A 20878-nucleotide genomic window follows, 5' to 3' on the forward strand; every position below is an offset into this window, starting at 1 on the left:
GAGGGGTCGCGCAGGGACTGTTGATTGGGTGAAGCGAGTGGGGGCGATTCCATGGGAGAGAAGAGTCGGGGCATTATCTCCATGGTTACGGGGGAACACAAATCACAGCGGAGCTTTCATCTCGTGCTGTTGCATTCATTTACCATATTTTTACCTCGCTTTTTGGCCAGTGCACTCAATTTAGAATCAAGCCCCGTTACGTGTGTGCGCATGCACGCACGCGCGCACGCGCGCATTTTGCGGCTCCCAGGTTTTTTTTTTTGTGAGGGAAACGGGTCCAAGTGGCTCTTTCACCATTTTAGGTTGCCGACCCCTGGGTTAGTGAAATGAAATGGAAACTCCTGAAGGTAGATCCAAATCCTTGTATTACAGGCTGGTACTAAACCATGTTCTTGCTTCAGGTCTCTTACATAGTTAATTGAATATGGTGAATATTCTCCTCCAATACAGTATTCAGGAAAAGAAATGCTACATTGCTATACAGCATTGAAGCCAATATGTAAGATTCTAATTTTAAATATTACTCTATTAAATTTAAAAACAGTTCCCTTTATTCATTCTTCCTGATGAACCCTGGCAGTGACATGTCAGTCCCAATTTGTCTAACTAGATTTCTCAATAAGCAGATACTACATAATGATGTGAAACAACCCTGAAGACAAATATTACATGCTTTGAACTCTTTGGAAAATCATACAAAAAATCTCAGAGAGGCATTTATGAAATTTATTCCAATGCTATTATTTTACAGGCAGAGAGGTGGCACATACATTTTATGTAATAAAATAATACTCTCACACAATTGAAAGATAATAATTAAAATTAGTAATTTAACTTGTTTATTTGTTGGCTTGTTTTTGTAGATAAAAATAATTTAGCAATAAATTACCTTTGTGAACAACCTGTTTCCTGGAAAAAAAATCTGATTTTATTTGCTAAAATGAAAGAAATTTTAAGGTGAGTTCTGAGTCAAAGTTATTCTTTGTGCTGCTGTAAAATGTTACTTCAAAAGGAATGGAGAATTGTCCAGAAACTATCTGTTTTCTTCCAATCATTTGAGTATTTCTTTAATTCCTCTTATATTGTTAAGAAAGCAGGCATAAAAATGTATTAGCATTTAACTGAAATACAGGTAGTCCTCAACATACAATAGTAATAGAGTCTGGCTATTCATATTGGAAATCAAGAACTACATTAAATGAAATGCATACTTAACCACCTCCCTGTCCCTGCTTTCCCCAATGCATTCGTTAAACAAATGCATGGGTCATTAGGTAGAGCATACTGTAAGGTGACTCGGATGGGGGAAAACATGGGAGGCCTAGTCCAGGCACAAACACACAAGGACGTCTCCCTCTCCCTCTGAGATATCCCATGCTCTGCCCCCTGCCCCCTGGGTTCCCCAAAGGCCTTAGGAACTACCCCACTCCATCTCTATTGCATACTTACCTTTTGAAGATATCCAGAGTCTGGGAAGTTGGAGTAGAGAAGGTGCTCCCTTGCTGGACTGTTGCAGGGCCATGGAGCACAATCAAGAAGAAATCTTACTAGTTTTGCTTCCCTCACAATTCTTTCCTCCCCAGCCATGGCAAGTAAATCAGCACAATTTCTTCTAAACTCCCTGAATGCCAGTGTAATGCAATGGGGCTTTTGGTCCATTGCAATCCTTAGCTTCATTGTGTTACATTGGCATTCACAACCGCAATTTTGCAATCCTTAGCTCCATTGCATTATGCTCCATTGGAAGCTACGGATTGCGCTGGACCAAAAGCCCCATTGTGTTACGCTGTTGTTTAGGGAACTAGGGATTCCTAGAATACCTTAGCTCCCTGAACACTAGACTAATGCAACAGGTTTTTTTTTTGTCTGTTGCAATCTTTAGCTCCCTGAACATCAGTGTAACACTCTACCCCTTTGAAAGAAAGAAGCTGTTTTGCTGAGTTACTCCTCAAAGCATAAACATTTCCTCCTCATGCTGGATACAAAAGCCTGCATTTTGTAATCTGGCTGAGAACAATGCAGCTTCTTTGCACAGTACAGCAGCTCATGCTTCACAACAGGCTGAAAGGGAGGCTGCAGGAATCCTCCCACGTGACCTCCTCCTTCCCAGCCTCCTGAGTTCTGCAAATCTTCAGAAGGTAAGTGTGGGTTTGTTAGGGGTGGAAGAGAAGCGTTTGGAATCTGGTGGGGAACAAAGCAGGCCCAGTGCTTTTGGGGACCTGGTAGGGCAGGATACATGGTGATTAGATATGTGGGTGTGCTGCAGTGTCTCTGCAAGGTTAAGAATTCTACACAACACCCCCCCCCCCAGTCATTTGTAAGGTGAATGACCAGGTTGGTTCTGTAGAATTTGTAACTTTGAAACAGGGTTGTATATAGGTTTTTTTTGGGGGGGGGGGGCTGTTGTAACTTTGAACGGACAGTAAATGATCTATATTGTATCTTGAGGATTACCCATACCTGTATACACATGTAAAAGCTAGTATTCACATAAGATCAACAGAATTATGCATGTCTACCCCAAAACGAGTGCCATGTTTTTAATGGATTTTTTTATTTATAAACTAAATTTATGTATGACTTCAGCATATGACAATACACTTTATAAAAATATAATTCAGCGGAATATGCATGAACTTTGAACTGCCACATTTCAATTGAATGTGGAGCTGCTTCATGAGTACCTCTGCTGAAAATGCTCCCATGTGTGAGCAAAAGCTACTATATTTTACCTTGATTGAAGTAGTAGGAAGGAGCAGATTATCTCTTTCCTATAGATCAGCAATCATATATCTTTTGAAGTACAGTATTGTAAGCATTTAAGAAACATCCACTGACATTAATAAAAGCTATTAACTGAGTTTTAAATGTTTATAGTTCAAAGAGAGGATTGGGTAGAAAAGAGGAATATGGGAACTAAAAAAGTGGCAGTGCCTTGGAAGAAGACAAAAAACTGGGTCAGGAACCATGAGAGACCATATCTGGCATTCTTCGTGGTTGATTGGAATCTTATTTAAGACCAGTCATAAAAATAAACCTTATGTTTAATGGCAAAATACGATTTATTAAAAATAGAAGCAAGCAAGGTGTAAGGAGGAGGTAGGTGGGAAGACAAGTTATAAAAACACTATTGCAAAAAGGCAAAAATTTGATATCTAGATAGTTGTTTTGTAAACTTTGAAAGGGGAAACAAATTTCATGGCATTTTCATTGTCTTTGTTCTGTTATAAGTGATGCATTTTATATCTTTTTATTACAGGAATCTTTTAGCTCTTGATTTTGGTTATGAAGATTTTAAAACTGGCTATTTTTTAAAGGATTATAAAAGAAATACAAAATCTCAGAATAGCTTGAAGAAAATGCCATTATTCGACTTAAAAGAAAATATCCACAATTTAAATAGGAGCATCAGGGATATCGTGTTTTTAAATAATATTATTTTTAAAGCCAGAAAGGCATGGCAAGCTGTTAAAATGAGTACTGTCCACAAATTCTCTTTCCTGCCTGAAAAATATAGAAGATACTTAACTTCAGTGGAAGAAGTGCCATCATTGTTATTAAATTTTCTGCTTAAACCTGCAACAACTGACAATTTTCCTGAGAAGCTCCTGGTACTTCAGAAAATCTTTAGTATCATAACAAATAGCAGGACTAATCATAACTACCTATTGATCTCTTCCCTGACTAACCTGATGCAGAAAATTCAAAATTCCATTAATGAATCTCAGTGGAATGAATTCAACACTTACTGGCATATTGTTGAAAAACTGAGGTCTGCAAAATGGAGTGATACAGACATCCTTATGTATAGACAGATTTTAGATATATTACATGACAATCTGTATGTCAACCATGATAACTTTGGACTTCCTTTGAAAATAGAACTTGAGCAAATGATTAAATTTGTAAATCATTTATTGAAAAAGTATGATGCAGGGAGCATCAAGGGAACAAATGTTTCAATGGTTTTAAATACTATTTTGAAAAGTTTACAAGTGTTAGAGGACCTGGAGAAAAAGTACATCAATGAATTCATTATTGTTAATCCCCTAATGAATACCAACTATAAAAGTGTACAGAAATTATTTCAGACAATTAAAAAGGGTATGGAGATACTTTCTGATCCCAGTCAGATAGAAGCATTTAATGTTAACAAAACTGATACCCTCCTCAGATTTTCACAAGCATTACCTTTGCTGGATTTATATATAACTCCAGTGTGGCATAATTCTTCAATACAAGCAAAAGTGTTGCAACTCTTGTATTTAGCACCAAGCCTTCTTCAAATGAGAAACATTCAGGTCGACAACAGCTTCTCAGACTGCACTGTCAAAGACTTCCATCTCATTGCAATTGAAGTGTTTTTCAATAATGCCACACTAAAGAAAGCCTTAAGAGAAAGCAAATGTAATTTTCTTTTCTCTTCTCTGGATTTTGAAAACAGAACAACCTATCACCATATGTTTACCCAATTGTTTCAGCTTACAATAAAAAATCTCAAATCAGCATCACTTTTTGAAACAGTCCAGGGAAACAAAAGGAAACACTTCCCAGGTGAATTTCAGTGTCTCGTCAAATTATTAGAAGTTTCATCCAGTTTTCTGTCCAAATTAATTGGGCTCCATAAATACCAGAATTCCTGGATAGAAAAGATTCATAAAAATCTAAGCGCTTTTTCTCTTGATCTGTCTCAACATAAACTGACTTGCAGAGAACCATTGCTTAGCAATATCATTGACAAAATTTCTGCTTTAGACATTCAGAATTCTTTTATTCTGAATGGAACAGTAGCAGATATTCAAAATATCCTGGATAATCCATCAGTTTGGAATCAAACATTTGTGCCTGTTTTGCTACATAATAAACATCAAAAGATTATAGCAAAGATTTTACAAATGAGCAAAAATGTTCATCAATTAAAATGGAATAATTTTTCAGAGATTTTGAATGAGGTTGCAGAAATATTGAACTCGAAACAGAATGTGACAAATACAAAGCAGTATATTCAACTGCTAGAAATGTCCAGAAAAGTGCTAATTCTTGTTGTCATTGGATTAGCCAACAAGGAAAAAGAAACATATAAGCTTCTTGAAACTTTAAGCTGGGGCATGAAAGTTTCCTCTTTGGAAGAGGTATTAGATGTGTTAAGATTGTTCCTAAATTCCAATTCTGACATAAATTGCAAAACTTATATTAGAAAAAATATTAATACTTTTTTATCACCTATTGATGGTCTTTTTCAAAGACTTTTCTACATTAATCCTCAAGAACAAATGAAACACAGATTAAACAAAACTACAAGAATATCAAATGATTTGTTTTTAAATAGGATCAACTTAAAACTTAAAATGATATGGAAAACTATCCAGAAGATAATGTCTGTAGCAACTACCCAATCTCTAGAGGACATACCATGGGCTTTTGATTCAAGAGAAAAAATTCCTTTGACTTCTTCAGATTTTTTTCTTAAATCTTCAGTAATGAAAGCCAGTAATGTAAATCTGATTACTTATCTTTCACAATTAGTACAAAGAATGCAAAATACTACTAACAAATCTTGGTCACATGAGTTGGAGGCTTTTGTAAATATTCATAAAGAACTACGATCTGTAATGCATAGCTCACTTTTTTTAAGTATATTATATAAACATCTTTCTTTACTGAATAATGCTTCTAACCTTCATTTTAATTCAGAACTGCAAAGGTTAACTCAACTTTTATCCCATGTACTACCAAAATATAATGAAGAAAACCCACATATTAACACTTCAGAACAAATTCATATTGCTGTTAGGAAGCTGTTATTTCAGCAAAAGTTTGGGCATCAATTTAACATCAGTCAATTAGAAGCCATCCCCCCATTGTCTAATAATAGCCACAAAATCTTTGAAAATATTTATGACATACTGAATCAAGGAGCAATGATACTGTCTGATAGCAAATTGGAAGAAACTGATAAAGGAAAAATTACCACCTTGTATGGTTTTTCACAATTTCTGTTTCAAAAGGAATTCAGTGAATTTTTCTTGGGAGATAGAAATTTAGTTGAAACAAAAACAGTGGATATCGTATATTTAACTCTAAGTCCATTATTACATAGTTGGACCAACAAAATGGGAGCGCCACATAATTGCAATGCCCAAGATATAATTCACATAATTTTTCAAATGCTATTTAAAAATATCACTCTCTCTGAAGTACATAACCAAAACCATTGTGAACTGCTTTTCTCTTCCATGGATTTTGAAAAGAGAACAAATCAAACATTTATTGACTTCTTCCTTTTCTCCATAAGAAATTTCCAGCAGACAAATTTAACAAATCTTTACAAAAAAAATAATGTGCATTTTTCAAATGATTTGTTATGCATCATCAAATCACTACAATTTTCTTCTGGCTTGCTTTTGAAAATGGATATACTTTTTGATTTCCAACATCCTTGGATACATGAGATGTATGCAACTTTAGCAAAGATTTCTAAACAATTACCATCAATTAATTCAACTTGTTTCATCCCAGTTCTTGATAGTATAAATGATGTTACTTATAACCCTTCAACAAATCCCTTGCTGTTGTCAGGTAATGAAACAGAATATTATATACAAAATTGCATTGACAAATTAATAGACTGGAGTGAGTTAGCAATATTCTCCAAGCTGCTTCGAGATTTTGCACATGTGAATATTCCAGTGAATGAAGCCACACAAAGAAATAAAGAAGAAAGCTCTATTCCATCTACAAGTAATTTTTCACAGATTTGGATTATGTTGTCAAAATGGTACCACACAGAAACAGAGAATGCAAGATATGGCTTGGAAATTATGGGAAAAGTTTTGGATCACAACAAATCAGTTCCAGAAATATTTAATGTCAGTATTTCTACTTTAAATCATTTGGATTTGCTAAAGGAGCTTAAAGCAAATCCAGATCCAAATTTGCTATCAAAAAGAACTGAGCTGCAATATAAATTTGATCATATTAGGCATCCTTTTCTCATGGTTGCAGAAACACTTCTAAACAAGACATTTTGGAAGGAATGGGTACAAGCACAATCTCCAAGCAATTTGATTGCACAGTAAGTAATGTGTTTCATAATTAGTTGAATGAAGAGAAATTCATTCTCTTTTCAGCAGAAAAGAAATATTTTTGAGTTGATGCTGATATAAATAATATTGTATAAAGTGTGCAGAATGATGCAGAATTACTGATGTCTGGTTCATAGTTCTTTTTAAAAATGTGTATTTATGCATAATTGACAGGTTGACTTTTCTACAGAGCAGAGAGAGTGTTAATGTGTACCGTACACTTGAGTATCTTTTTGTAACCTCATGTGATTGCCAAAATTCATTTTCTGATCAAATAAGAATTGTTCTATTTTCTCTTTATGTTGAGTTAGAACATAGAATGACAGAGTTGGAAGGGATCTTGGAGGTCTTCTAGTCAAACCCCCTGCTCAACTAGGAGACCCTACACCAGAGGTGTCAAACCGCCGGCCCGTGGGCCGTATGCATCATCGGGAAACCACGCCCACCCCATTGCCGGCAATGGCAAAAAAGCTCTGATACATTGTGTGATGTCACGTGAAGTCGCGAGTTTGACATGTCTTCCCTACACCATTTCAGCCAAATGGCTGTCCAATATCTTCTTAAAAACCTCTAATGATGGAGCAGCTACTACTTCTGGAGGCAGGCTGTTCCACTGATTAATTGTTCTCACTGTCAGGAAATTTCTCCTTAGTTCTAGGTTGGATCTCTCTTTAAAGATCTTTCACCCACCACTTTTTGTCCTGCCTTCAACTGCTTTGTAAAATAGTCAACCCCCTCTTCTCTATGACAGCCCCTCAAGGTATTGGAAGACTGCTATCATGCCACTCCTAATTCTTCTCTTTATTAGACTAGACATACCCAGTTCATCGTAGGGTTTAGCTCCAGACCCCTAATTATTTTACATTCTTTGTAGGGCTTCAGCATCTTTTTTGTATTGTGGTAACCAGAACTGGACATAGTATTCCAAGTGTGGTCTTACCATGTAAAGCAGTACTAACACTTCACATGATCTTGATAGTATTCTTCTGTTGATGCATATTAGGACTGCAATTTCTTTTTTCTTTTTGGCAGCTGCAGCACACTGCTGGCTCATACTTAAGTGGTTGTCCATTGTCACCTAGATTTCTTTCACTGGTACTGTTGTTGAGCCACTTATTTTATATTTGTGCATTTGGTTTTTCTTGCCTCAGAGTAAAGCCTTACTTTTCTCACCACTGAATTGCATTTTGTTGGATAGGGTTCAGTGTTCCTGGTCTGTCAAAATCATTCTGGCTCTTGAGCCTATCTTCCAAAGTGTTAGCAATTTCCCCCAGTTTGATGTCATCTGCAAATTTGATGAGTTCCCCTTCTATCCCAATATAAATAATTTATGAAGATATCAAAAAGGCCCACTACATGCTTCCCTCCATGTAGATGTAGTTCCATTGAGGACTACCTGCTGAGTGGGGATTTGTCAGCCAATTATGAATCCATCTGGTGGTGATGCTATCTATCCCACGTTTTTCTAGCTTACCAAGAAGTAGGCTGTGGTTTGCTTTGATAAAATGCTTTAACTCCCTACAATGGAAATGTCTCATGGCATTTGGTACTGTGAAAAGAATTGCTATTCAGCTAGCATAAAAATAGTATGGAGAACTATATATGGAGAACTATTCAGGAGAATTCTAGATGTTGCACAAGAGAATCTTGAGTGAGCAAAGGGGGATCAAAGAAACAGTAAGTCGGAGTGTACCTATTGGAATCAAACCAATTATCTCTCAAACACAATTACCTTTACAAAAGCCCCATGTAGCAATTTCTCTTATTTTCCTTTTTGCTGCTGCATCTGTCTTGCAGCTCCTCCATCCTTCCTTCCATCTGCTTAGAGTCTGCTTTTCTTCCCCTCAGCTCTGTAAGGTAGACCCTTTTTCTAGTGGAGGTAAGAGGGTTATTTCCTTGCTAGTGAAACTTGCCAGTCTCTCTAAGTCATGTTGACACAACTGAATCCCACCCCCACCCCAGCCACAAGTTGCTCCTCCCCTTTATAGCTACAGGGGATGAAGTACCAATAAAGCGCAGTATTGTTGGCCCCCTTTCATGAGTCATCATTCTCCAATTTGAAAGTTTTATCTCAAATCCTCTTTATTTCCCAGTTTGTTTTCCATTACTACCTATTGTCCAATCCCCTGCTCTAGCAGGAGACTGTATACCATTCCAGACAAATGGTTTGCCAATCTCTTCTGCATAAATTGGCAATAAAAATTATTCATATTTAGAAACATAAAGAGAATATTAAATTTTTGTTCTTTATAGTTCATCTGAGATTGTTCAGGTCTGATCACTCTTGTTTTCAGGTAATTGAATGTAGAACAAAGAATAATAGAGTTGGAAGAGACCTCGGAGGTCTTCTAGCAGGAGACCCTATACCATTTCAGACAAATGGTTGTCCAGTCTCTTTTTGAAAGCTTCCAGTGATGGAGCACCCATAACTTCTGAAGGCAAAGCAATTCCATTGGTTGATTGCTCTCACCATTAGGAAATTTTTCCTTAGTTCTAGGTTGCTTCTCTCCTTGGTTAGTTTCCAGCCATTGTTTCTTGTCTTGCCTTTTGGTGCTTTGGAAAATAACTTGACCCCCTTCCTGTAACCATTCTTTGTATGTTTTATTGGATGCTTTCAAATGATGCTTTAAAACAGGGGTGGGGAATAATGGCTCAGGAATCCTTGGAGGTGAAGTCCACAAGTTATAAAGAGGCCATTGTTCCCCACCTCTGCTTTAAAAATATATAAGTGGTACAAATAATTTTTAGTATTAAATTGAAGATAATGTTATAAAGAAGTTGATACAAAGGTACCAGCTATAGTTCAAGTCAGTCAGGCTCCAGCCCACCCTGGTTCACAGTTTCCTGCAAACTGAGATTCTCCATTGCTGCTGCGACTTTGTCTTTATTATTGATTTGTTTGTTCACATGTTCCTCAATAGAATGTGCCCCCTCTAGCATGTAGATTTCCATTGTGTGCATCTGCATAGCCTACATGTGCTGTGCCACTCACACACACACATGTAACTGTGATTTAGTGAGTTTGTTAATATTCCCCAGCAATTCGCTTCACCAAAAACTCAGAACTATCCCAGTTAAGTCCAGCCACAAGCAGACCAAATTTAGTCCACAGAGCAATGGCTAATAGTCCACAAAGCAATTGAAAGTTGCTCAAACAAAATAACTCCACCAGGCAAAACTTAAATCCAAACACAAGAGACAGTGGTGGGATTCAGCCGTTTCGCACCACTTCGGCAGAACCAGTAGTTAATTTTTTGTTGCCCATGCAACGTATTTGAATCCCACCACTGACAAGAGAGCTCACATGGCAAGAAAAGTTCAGCGTCTTCAAGGCACAACTCCAAACAATGTCAATTCAGAGTGAAGCAGGAATGACAACGATCAAACAAACAGCTAGAAAACCAACATGTTGTTCCCAGCAATGCCACCATAGTCAGCTTTCTGATGCAGCCCATCAGATGGGCAGGGTGTTCTCCTCTCGATTAGTCTGGTTGACCTCCGCTGCTCTTGCCTTTTGTCTGCCCTGTGTGTTCTCGGATCACATGCTGAAGGCAGTTCCTCTTCCTCTTCATTGGCAGTCTGCCACTGCAAACTTTCCCCAGCTGAAGCCTCCTCCAAATCTCTTTCGGACAGTTGTTCAGAGCCATCAAACAACCCAGTTCCTGATGTGCCAGGAATGGGCTCAACCTCCTCCGAGCTAACATTTGAGGAGGAATCTGGGGAGTTGCCCAAGGGAGATATCACACTACACTACCGTGCACCTGGCACTGCAGTCCCAGTGTCATCCTGGGACCACTTCATGACAGACATCAGGCATTTTAGTTCCAATTAAAATCAAAGTAATTAATTAAAGTAATTAATTAATTTTCTTAATTCCAATTAAAATAATTGCAACAGTCCAGTCTTAAACATTTATTTAGCAAGTCTCAATAACTTCAGGATTAATCTTCAATTTTAAACTTAGAAAAAAAATCAAGTTTCTCACTCAGAAGAAAATCCAATCTAATGAGAACCAATCTCTGTAGGGTTGTGTTGCACAGCTCTCAGTGGGTTTTCAAATCTGTTCATTTGGTTTGTTCATTAAAATTGGAAATGTTTTGTTAAACTAAAGTTTAAGATACTCATTTGGAAAGACCTGGGAGAATCTTATTGTTTGTTTTTTTGAGCTCAAATCTAGTTTAAAATTTAGAAAATTTTGGTATTTTGTTAATTATCTCTGAAGTATTCAGTGATATAAGTCAACTGATAGAAGTAAAATTCTTCTTCTTTAAGATCTGTTAACTACTATAATGTACATTTTGGTACATTTTCTGAATGAAATTGGCTTAGTGCCACTCTAGGTAAATTGAAAACTTTTTAAAAAGTCTTTAATTGCAAAACATTCTTTAATGTGTGTGACTTCACATGAGACTGTTTTGTTCTGTTTTTTCCCAGGTTTCTGTTTTCAGAATTTGTACATGTCTTCCTAAAAACATCTCATAATAGTAACTTCTCATCATATTTCATTTGCATAATGAACGTGTTTCAAGAGCCAGACAATGAATTGTCAGGTAACACATATTTTCATAATAGCATACAATATATTTGTTTTTAAATCTTCTTCTTGTGAAAGAGTTTAATGGCAACTGGATGCTTTATGGTGACATTGATGTTCATACCCAGATAAAAGCCAGGAAGCCTGATCAACAAGAATCACTTCATTAGAACCAATAGTAGCACATGGCTTAATGTAACTGTGGTGCATATATTATTTCATAAAAAATTGTTGGGTACTTGTCTTAAGAAAAGAACTGCAGTGGCACTAGAAGTTGATGAATTAAAAACTTACAGAGAGAAACCTTCATTTTGGTTTTAACACAGATAGATTTGCAGTGCTTTACATTCAGTCATTTTATTTTGTGATAGTGATTCCAGCTTAAACCTAAAAAAAGAAAATATGTTCTGATATTCATTCAAAGGAAAAGCTATTTGATGAAACAAATAACATCCTAAAGTTGATAAAAATATTTCATAGTTTAGAACAGTGATGGCGAACCTTTTAGAAACCGAGTGCCTGAAAACTGCCCCTGTTCAGCCCCCATTCCGCCCTCCTGCCCCACCCGCCAACCCACCCGCCCGCAGGGCCACCCACCACCTCCACAGCCTGCAGCAGATTTCCCAGGCAGCCCTGCAGTGCCATGGTGGCCACACCCTCCGCCCACGCCCCACACCATCAACTGCGCGCAATGGGGCGCGAAGGCAGAGTCTTGTCCCTGCTGCCTGGCTGCCATGTCCTTGCCTGCGCTGCTCCACACGGGTCACGCCCGGGGCAACTCTCCGGGGCGGCTGCTGGTGAGGAGGGGGCTGCAGGGGGAGGCGGGGCTGGGGCGACAGCGTGCATGCGTGCCCACAGAGAAGGCTCTGAGTGCCGCCTCTGGCATGTGTGCCATAGGTTCGCCACCACTGGTTTAGAAAGTTTATTCCCTGGATGAACCTTAAAATGTTCTTTGGAATGAATAGTCAATTTTTTCTATGTGCTTGAAAAGAACTGAAACACAAAATGGAGTAATAAAGAAAAGAGTGGTCTACTGTTTATTATGCATGAAGGTTTGATTCCTACTTCCTTCTTTTAAAGCATGATTCAGCTCATGATGGTTAAATGTATTTTTCCCCCAAATTCTGGGTACAAAAACTCTTTCACTTACAACTATTTTAAACAATAGAATTCAAATATATCTCAGTTGCCATTCAGTAAAACTAATCTAAGAGGCAAATGCTTGCTAGAACAACATTGTTTTCGTTTGTTTTCAAAATGCCTGCAGAGTTTGTTAGTGATAGTGGAAATTATAAACAATGTATTACAAAAGACAAGATGATGCTGTTTCTTACAGGAAATTGTACTCTTCCTCCAAAAATAACAGAACTAAAAGGAGTCCTTTTTAATTCTCAAAATACTTATGCCACAGTTCCAGAGGTTCTAATGTTAAAAGTAAGTAAACGTATCATTTGGATGTGAAAAATACCAATGATAATATGAAAGTGCATGCTTAGCAAGTTTTCGAAGCTCAGCTGGCTGTTTTTGTAGAATACCATTGTTAGGGAAATGGACAAAGAAGTGTACCCTACCTGCTGCTTCTCTGCTCCAAATTTTTCTCTCTCCTTGTTTTTTCAGTTATGCATCTGAAGTCCTGCACTGAGTGCAGTTCGGAGTAGAACTGAAAAGGGGCTAAACTTTCTTTTCAGAGCTAGAAGAAACCAGTTTTTCACCCTATATTTTATCAGGACCAGCTCTAGTCATTAGGTAATAGATAAAATCATATTCCGACACCCCTATTTTTTGGCTCATGTTCCAATTTTGTTAGGAATTTTAAAAAGCATCCTTGTGTTCCTTTTTTCCTTTGAGTTTTTTAGCTTTACTGTTATGATTTTCAGCCATGGACATTTTTTTCTCGGACATTTAAATCCTATTTAAACAGTAAGTAATTTTAATTACATTAGTTCCCATTGTCATAAGGCAATAATTCTGCATAAATATATTTAATCCTTATGTAGGTGTACTGGTTCACAAATATGCTGTTACCTCTTCTAACTTTGATAAGCTGATAATCACACAATTCATTTGCTCAGGATCTTCCAGGTAATATTGCTCCGGTAATATTATCAGCTTTCTGAGGTCCATAGCTATAATTATATATATTTTTCATGATTTGCAACATCTGGTTAGTGCTGCTCACTACTACTCCAGTGACTTTGTGAATATGTATTTCAAAAAACGTAGAAAGAAAAAGTTCCAAAGCAACAAGGAAAGGTTATTATATTTTATACTCGTATTGTGTATTTTGGAAATCTTTTCAATTTTAGTGTCTCCTAAAATTTGGAACCCTGGGCAACTGCCTTACTTACCTAGACCTAGAATCCAATCCTGATTATATGCAAAGGCTTCCATCATTGTCATAAAATAGTATTTCCCTTCAATATTGGTTAGGCTTCTTTCATTGCTTTTTATTATTTATTTGTGATTAATTTTGTCTCTGTTTTGATTGTTTAAAGCTAACCCATCTGCAAAACCTAACATCACTCCTTTGTGATTTCGAGAGTATTAAATGGTTGCAGCAAACATGCCAGCTCCCTGATGTTAGTTTTGCGGAGTTGTGCAGTCAAAGTGAATTCCACAAGAAGCTTCTTCGTGGTAGAAACCGAAGTGATCCTGCACTGACCAATTTAATTAGCCACAGAAAACTCTTCCAAGAATTTCAGGAAATAATTGTTGGGAATCCCCAAAAGCTTCTGCAACAAATTAAGTGGTAAGATTCTTTGCATATAATATGTAGCAATTAGTATCTATTTCAGAGGGCCAATACTTACTCCTTTTCTTTTCTTCAAAAAGGTTACAAGAAAATGTCTCCCAACTTAAATATTTCCGTGATAACTCTAAGCATATTTCTGCCTTGAATTCTATAATGAATATCACTAAGGTTACACCACATTCCAGAAAACAAGGTAATCTTTGCTTTCAACAATTATGTATGGATAAATTTTTCTTTATTTTAGTTTTCTGCCCATTTCCTTTAACATTTTTCTAAAGTTTAAAAAAATGTTTTTTAGAGAACTTAGATTGAAATAAATGTGGTAAGATAGGTAGATTAAGTCTTATGAACTTTGTTTGTTGATTTATAATCATAAACACACCCTACTTTTTTTATCTTGAATGGTTGTGGTGGTGGGTGGTGTCAGTAACAAAATGACAGTATTTAAAAGACAGTGTTTTTTTTTAATTTGGTGGGGATTGTAAATAGTAGATTTCATTTAGCATGGGTGAAATGCCAAAAACTCAATCACCAAAAATTGCCAGGGTTCTCTGAGAGTACATTAGGGACAAAGAGAATGGGCCTGGCAGTGCATTGAGTTACTAACTTCCAATCTAGGATGAAAAATTGTAAAGTGGGGGCTAAAAATCAGTCATGGACAGGAAAGACCATCTGACTTTTCTCTACAAAACTGTATACAGGTAATCATGAAAGTACTACAGATCATTTAATGACTATTCAAAGTTACAACAGACCTCCCTCCCCCCCCCAAAAAAACCTATGTACAATTCTGTTTCAAAGTTATGATTTCTATGAACCCACGCGGTCATTTGCCCGTAAGAATGACTGGATAGGTTCTGTAGAATTCTTAACTTTGCAGAGATGCTGCAGCATGTCCATATATCTATTCTCCCCTCCATCCTGCCCTGCCGGGTCCCCAAAGGCACTAGACCTGCTTTGTTCCCCACCAGATTCCAAATGGCTCTCTTCCACCCCTCACAATCCTGTGCTTATCTTTTGAAGATTAGCAAAACCTAGGAGGCTGGGAAGGAGAAAGCCACACGGGAGAGTTCCTTTTTAGCCTGTTGTGACACCTGGGCTGCTATACTGGGCAAAGTAGCTTTATTGTTCTCAGTGTCAGCACAACCATGTCAGTTTACAAAACACAGGCCTTTCTATCCAGCATGAGGAGGAAATGTTCATGCTTTTAGGAGTAACTCAGCAAAGCAGCTTTAAACTGGCAGGTCCGGGAGGTAAGTATTGTAATGGACCAAAACCCCTGTTGTGTTACACTGGCATTTGGGGAGCTAAGGCATCCTAGGGAATCCTTAGCTCCCCAAATGTCAGCATAACACAATGAACCAAAAACCCTGTTGCCAATGCCAGCTTAATGAGTGGGGAGGAGAAGGAGAAGGAAATGACTACAACGTGATCCAGGAAGTAGAGCCGGGGCAAAATGCAGTATCCCAGATGGTTAGTGGTGTTTCTCCAAACTTCTAGCAACATCCTTGGATGTTTACTGGGCTGTGGTATTTCTGTCTGTGTGTATGGGGGGTGATTTAAAGGTTAAAAAAACAATAAAACCACACATGAGTTAGGCCCAAACTACCTACAGGAAATTCTACTCCCATATCTTCTCTGTTTGTAAATGTTAATTGTGCAATGGATATGTTTCGGCATTTTTGTTGGGAGAAAAAAATGTTTCCTCTTCAGAGATATAAAACCACATCCTTATTACAATTAAACAGATGCAAATTGAAGAGTGCAATTGAGCCATTTAAGTCATTTGTGGAAAGTTAAAATCAGCCAAATTAAGCAACCCTCTGACAATGTTGTTTACTTACATAATTTACTTAAGCTTCAGAAAAGCATTTGGAAAAGCAGATCACAACCTACTTCTTTATAAGATAGAAAAATGTGGGATAGACCACATCACCACTAGAAGGAATCACAACTAGACCAACAGCATTCAAAATGCAGTCCTCAGTGGAACTATTGTACATTTACATGGAGGGAAGTATGCAGTGGGGTATAATGATTTAGACAAGGAGATAGAAGGGTCATCAAATTTGCAGATGACACCTCACAAAGAAGAATAGCCAACACTTTAGAAGACATACTCAATATTCAGAAGGATCTTGACCGACTTGAGCATTGGATCCCATCCAATAAGATGCAGATCAGTGGTGAGAAAAGTAAGGTCTTGTACCTAGGCAGGAAAAATCAAATGCACAAGTATAGAATAGGTGGTACCTGGTAACAGAGGGATTTAGGTGTTCTAATGGATCACCACTTAAGTATGAGCCAACAATGTGCTGCAGGTAACTCAGTGCAGTCTTAGGCAGCATCAATAGAGGGACAGTACCTTTTTAGTATTAGAGCCTGGTGGCACAGTGGTTAGAATGCAGTACTGCAGGTGACTTCTGCTGACTGCTGGCTGCCAGCAGTTCAGCAGTTCGATTCTCACCAGCTCAAGGTTGACTCAGCCTTCCATCCTTCCGAGGTCAGTAAAATGGGGACCCAGATTGTTGGGGGTAATATGCTGACTCTGTAAACTGCTTAGAGAGGGCTGTAAAAGAACTGTATGTAAATCTAAGTGCTATTGCTATTAATACAGGACTAGTAAGGTAACTGTTGGTATACTGTGCTCAGTTCTTGTCACCACAATACAAAAAAGATGCTGAGGTCCTAGAAAGAGAAGAGAGAAAAGCAACAAAGATGATAACAAGTCTGGAGGCTGAATTGTACGATGAATGATTAAGGGAACAAGGTCATGTCTAATCTAGTGAAGTGAAGGACTAGGGGTGACATGATAGCAGTCTTCCAATACTTGAGGGACTTTCACAGAGAAGAGGAGGTTGGCCTCTTCATCAAAGCAACTGAGGGCAGAACAAGAAGTAATGAGTGGAAGATCATCAAAGAGAAATCCAACCTAGAATTAAGGATAAATTTCTTGACTATGAGAACAATTAGTCAGTGGAACACTTTGCCTCCAGAAGTTGTGGGTGCTCTGTTAATGGAAGTTTTCAAGAAGAGATTGGACAAACATTTGTCTGGAATTGTATAAGGTCTCCTGCTTGAGCAGAAGGTTAGAATAGAATAGAGCTGGAAGGGACCTTAGAGGTCTTCTAGTCCAGCCCCCTGCTCAAGCAGGAGGACCTATACCATCTCAGACAAATGATTTTCTAGCCTCTTCTTAAAAATCTCCAGTGATGGAGCCCCCACGATTTCTATACTAGAGTATTGTACTAGAAGGTCCCTTCCAACCCTGTTTTTCTATGAAATGCTTACAAATCTGACTTGAGAATAATATGATACTCTTAAGGCCACTCAGAAGTAAGACCAAACAAATAACTGAGTTAACAATGTGTTGTGTAAATAGCCACAGTGTTCCAATAAATGCTACAAACAATGGATGGTATGGCTATCTATGTGATGTCATATCTCTCTTCTCAAACTGCCTTTTCCCAAAGCTCGCCATATGCAGATCCTTCAATCTGTATTCATAGGATCATCTCAATTGCCCTTATTTGAACCTGCTCTAATTTCTCTGAATCCTTCTTAAATTGTCATGCCTCAAACTGGACACGAAAGTCCAGGTGAGGTCTAACTGAATCCGATATCTATTTAAAATGCTTCATTCTCCAAAATTGGAAATTTTACTTATTGATGCAACTATACTTGCCTGTTTTACAGTCATAACACACTGCTGACTTATATTTATTTTGCAATCAACTGAAACTGTGGGACTAGTCCTGCCTTAAACACAAAGTTGAAGAAGGCAAACCATTTGCAGTACTAAAATGTTGCCAAAAAAACTGCATGGATTTGTCAGTGTAGTCACCAGGAGTCAAGGCTGACTTGAGGGTAACCTCCTCCCCCGCCCCAAAAAAGGAAACCAAGTGCTGTTCTAAAGAGAATTAAATGAGCTGTCCATATCTATTCAGAAAATACAGTTATTGACTAATAATATCGTCTGCATTATTAGGGATTGCTCAACTTGTTGATGAGAAAATAACAGTTTTTTAAGTTTTGAATTTTAATTAATTACAGCAATACTAATTTTTTTCAGAGGGAACTGGTAAAAAAAATAAATAGAATATATTGATCACCAAACATATTCATCTGATATAATTTAAACAAGAAGGGAAATTAACATTTATTTAAAAAGATGTATTTCTTAGGCTTCTGAAATGAAAGAGTCAGGTGAAATTGAAGAATTATGAAAATAGGCTTAATTTTTTATAAACAGATATGGTTTATTTTTTTATTTTTATTTTTTAAAATGCTACCTAAATGTGAATATCAAATAATTGGAAATATATGTGCTTGCTCAAGTTCCTCTTTGAATAAAAATACAAATTAATTTTAAATAGGAGAATAAACATTTTGAATATTTTCTTATTCGGGTTATTACTTTATAGCATAAAGCACTTTTCTTTTGCAAACCATCTTTTAAGTGTTCTGTTTATAGTATTTTCTGAAAGCTGGAATAAAACAAACCTTTTAATTTTAAACTTTTGTTCTGTGATGTTTTAAAGATATGATCATAGATCTGTTCCGAAATGCTGATGGCCTCAAGAATGATCTCAGAAATATTGTAGGATTGTCTACCAAAAGTATCAATGCTTTCACAGAAATGCCTCTTTCAGAAAACAAAACACAGGCAAGTTTTTTAGGAATAATAACTATAAGCTAAGATGACTTTTCAGAGATTATATCATACATGCTCATCTGTGTAAAAAATCAGGTGTGACTAAATGGTTGATATCAGTGGGTAACTCATCTTTTTCAGTGATGTATCTGTCACTTCTAAATCAAATCATAATATTTCAGCCTATGATAGTCTGACATTCTATTCAGTGGGCAAAAAGTGATGCTGATACATAGATGAAAAAAAATTAAATCCCAGTGCTTCTGATACAAAGATAATTGTTGAGAGAAAGGGTCATTAAAAAATAAACTGGCTGAATGTCAGTTAATATCCCAAAATGACAGTTCACATAGAGAACAAGCAGAGGCCTTCCAAAATGTTTAATTCTGCTTTTCACATTTTTTTTATCAATCTGTTTGAATAAGGTTTATAAAAAACCACATTACCTTAAATGTGGGTTGAGTAATAGTTAGATCAGGGTGTTTGTTTCTGATTTTACTTTTGGAAAGTATACAGGGCAAGTTTTTAAATTGGGAAACATATATAGTCTGTTTCACCATGCAATCTATATAAATAAAAATGTAAATGTTCATTTGTTCAAAATCTTAAATCTCCAAAAGTTCTTCACCGAGTGCTTTGAAATTTTGACACAACGTTGCATTCAAATACGCACGTGTTTTTATATACCTATATTATATAGATGTCACACCTGTGACAGGTAAAACATGCTTTTTTTAAAAAACAGCGCCATCTGTTGGACGTAAAAGCAACACACGCTTTTACCAGACTGAGCCACAGCAACGCGTGGCCGGGGACAGCTAGTAAAAAATAGATATATATGTGTTCACCAGAGGAAAGAAAGTCTATGTTAAGCCATACCCAACTAAGGAAGTGTTAGGGCAGGCAACAATATTGGAAACATGAATATAGCATATGCTTGCACTTCATCAATAAGTTCTTGTTCTTGATCATAAAATAGCAAGATACAAAATTAATATATTAATAATTAAAGTCCAAGAACCTGTTTTTCTTTACAAGATGTTAAGAAACTGCCTGATATAACAACTGGTATCTATCTGCTGCTTTGTTAAAGTGGTCTAGGTCAGTGGTTTTAAAGAGAGCTACTTAATTTAACCTTTTTAGTGAGAGTCTAGTATTTACCATTTTGCTTTTTTTCATGCCAATACAGCTGATATTTCAAATACTACAGCTAGAGTCCTGTAATACTGATACTGGTGATGCTAAGCTGGAAATTATAGCAAAACAATTCTGCAACTTCTCCTTTGCAGAAAGGACTTACAAATCTTATCTTTTGGGGATCACATTTCTGCATTACTTAGATGTCTACAAATTCATCTATAAGGTTTGTTTCATGTGTTTGCTTTTCTTTGCCATTCTATGCATAATGGGGAAAAAATCCACAGGATAAACAGTCCATTTTAATGGGTGGTGGATACATCAATTTAATGGGACCAGATATGACTTGGGAAACTTTGTGGTCCAACATGATTGAAACTAAAATATTATGAATACGAGTAGAGATGACTCTTTAGCATGTTTATTTGGAAGGAAGGAACTGGCGTAGATGAGGATACTTTCCAATACATAGATACCAGACAGAATTATGGAGCACAACTCATATAAACTGCTGAGATCTATAAGTGAAAAGTAAGGTGTTAATAATAGTAGCATTTATAATACATGAACATACATAGTATTTCTTTATATGATCATTAGCAAAATATGTATGTTTCATATAGCAGAGGGAAGAAAGCAGACTATTTATACTTATGAAATACATAAAGTGGCCTCAATGTCACACTCTTACACACATACAAATGCATTTTGCTTTA

General features: G+C 36.9%; 1 protein-coding gene across 1 annotated transcript in view; it reads left to right on the forward strand.

Moving 5' to 3' along the window:
• ABCA12 (ATP binding cassette subfamily A member 12) overlaps nucleotides 1-20878 on the forward strand; it is a 226544-nt gene that overhangs the window by 59177 nt on the left and 146489 nt on the right. The window contains 7 exon segments of the mRNA XM_029284752.1: nucleotides 3260-7075; nucleotides 11520-11635; nucleotides 12887-13053; nucleotides 14115-14368; nucleotides 14452-14564; nucleotides 18913-19037; nucleotides 20215-20388. Of these exon segments, the coding sequence (XP_029140585.1) occupies nucleotides 3260-7075; nucleotides 11520-11635; nucleotides 12887-13053; nucleotides 14115-14368; nucleotides 14452-14564; nucleotides 18913-19037; nucleotides 20215-20388 (4765 nt within the window).

The sequence above is a fragment of the Protobothrops mucrosquamatus genome, unplaced genomic scaffold, assembly GCF_001527695.2.
Source record: "Protobothrops mucrosquamatus isolate PMUCROS unplaced genomic scaffold, P.Mucros_1.0 scaffold899, whole genome shotgun sequence".
NCBI classification, from domain to species: Eukaryota; Metazoa; Chordata; class Lepidosauria; order Squamata; family Viperidae; genus Protobothrops; species Protobothrops mucrosquamatus.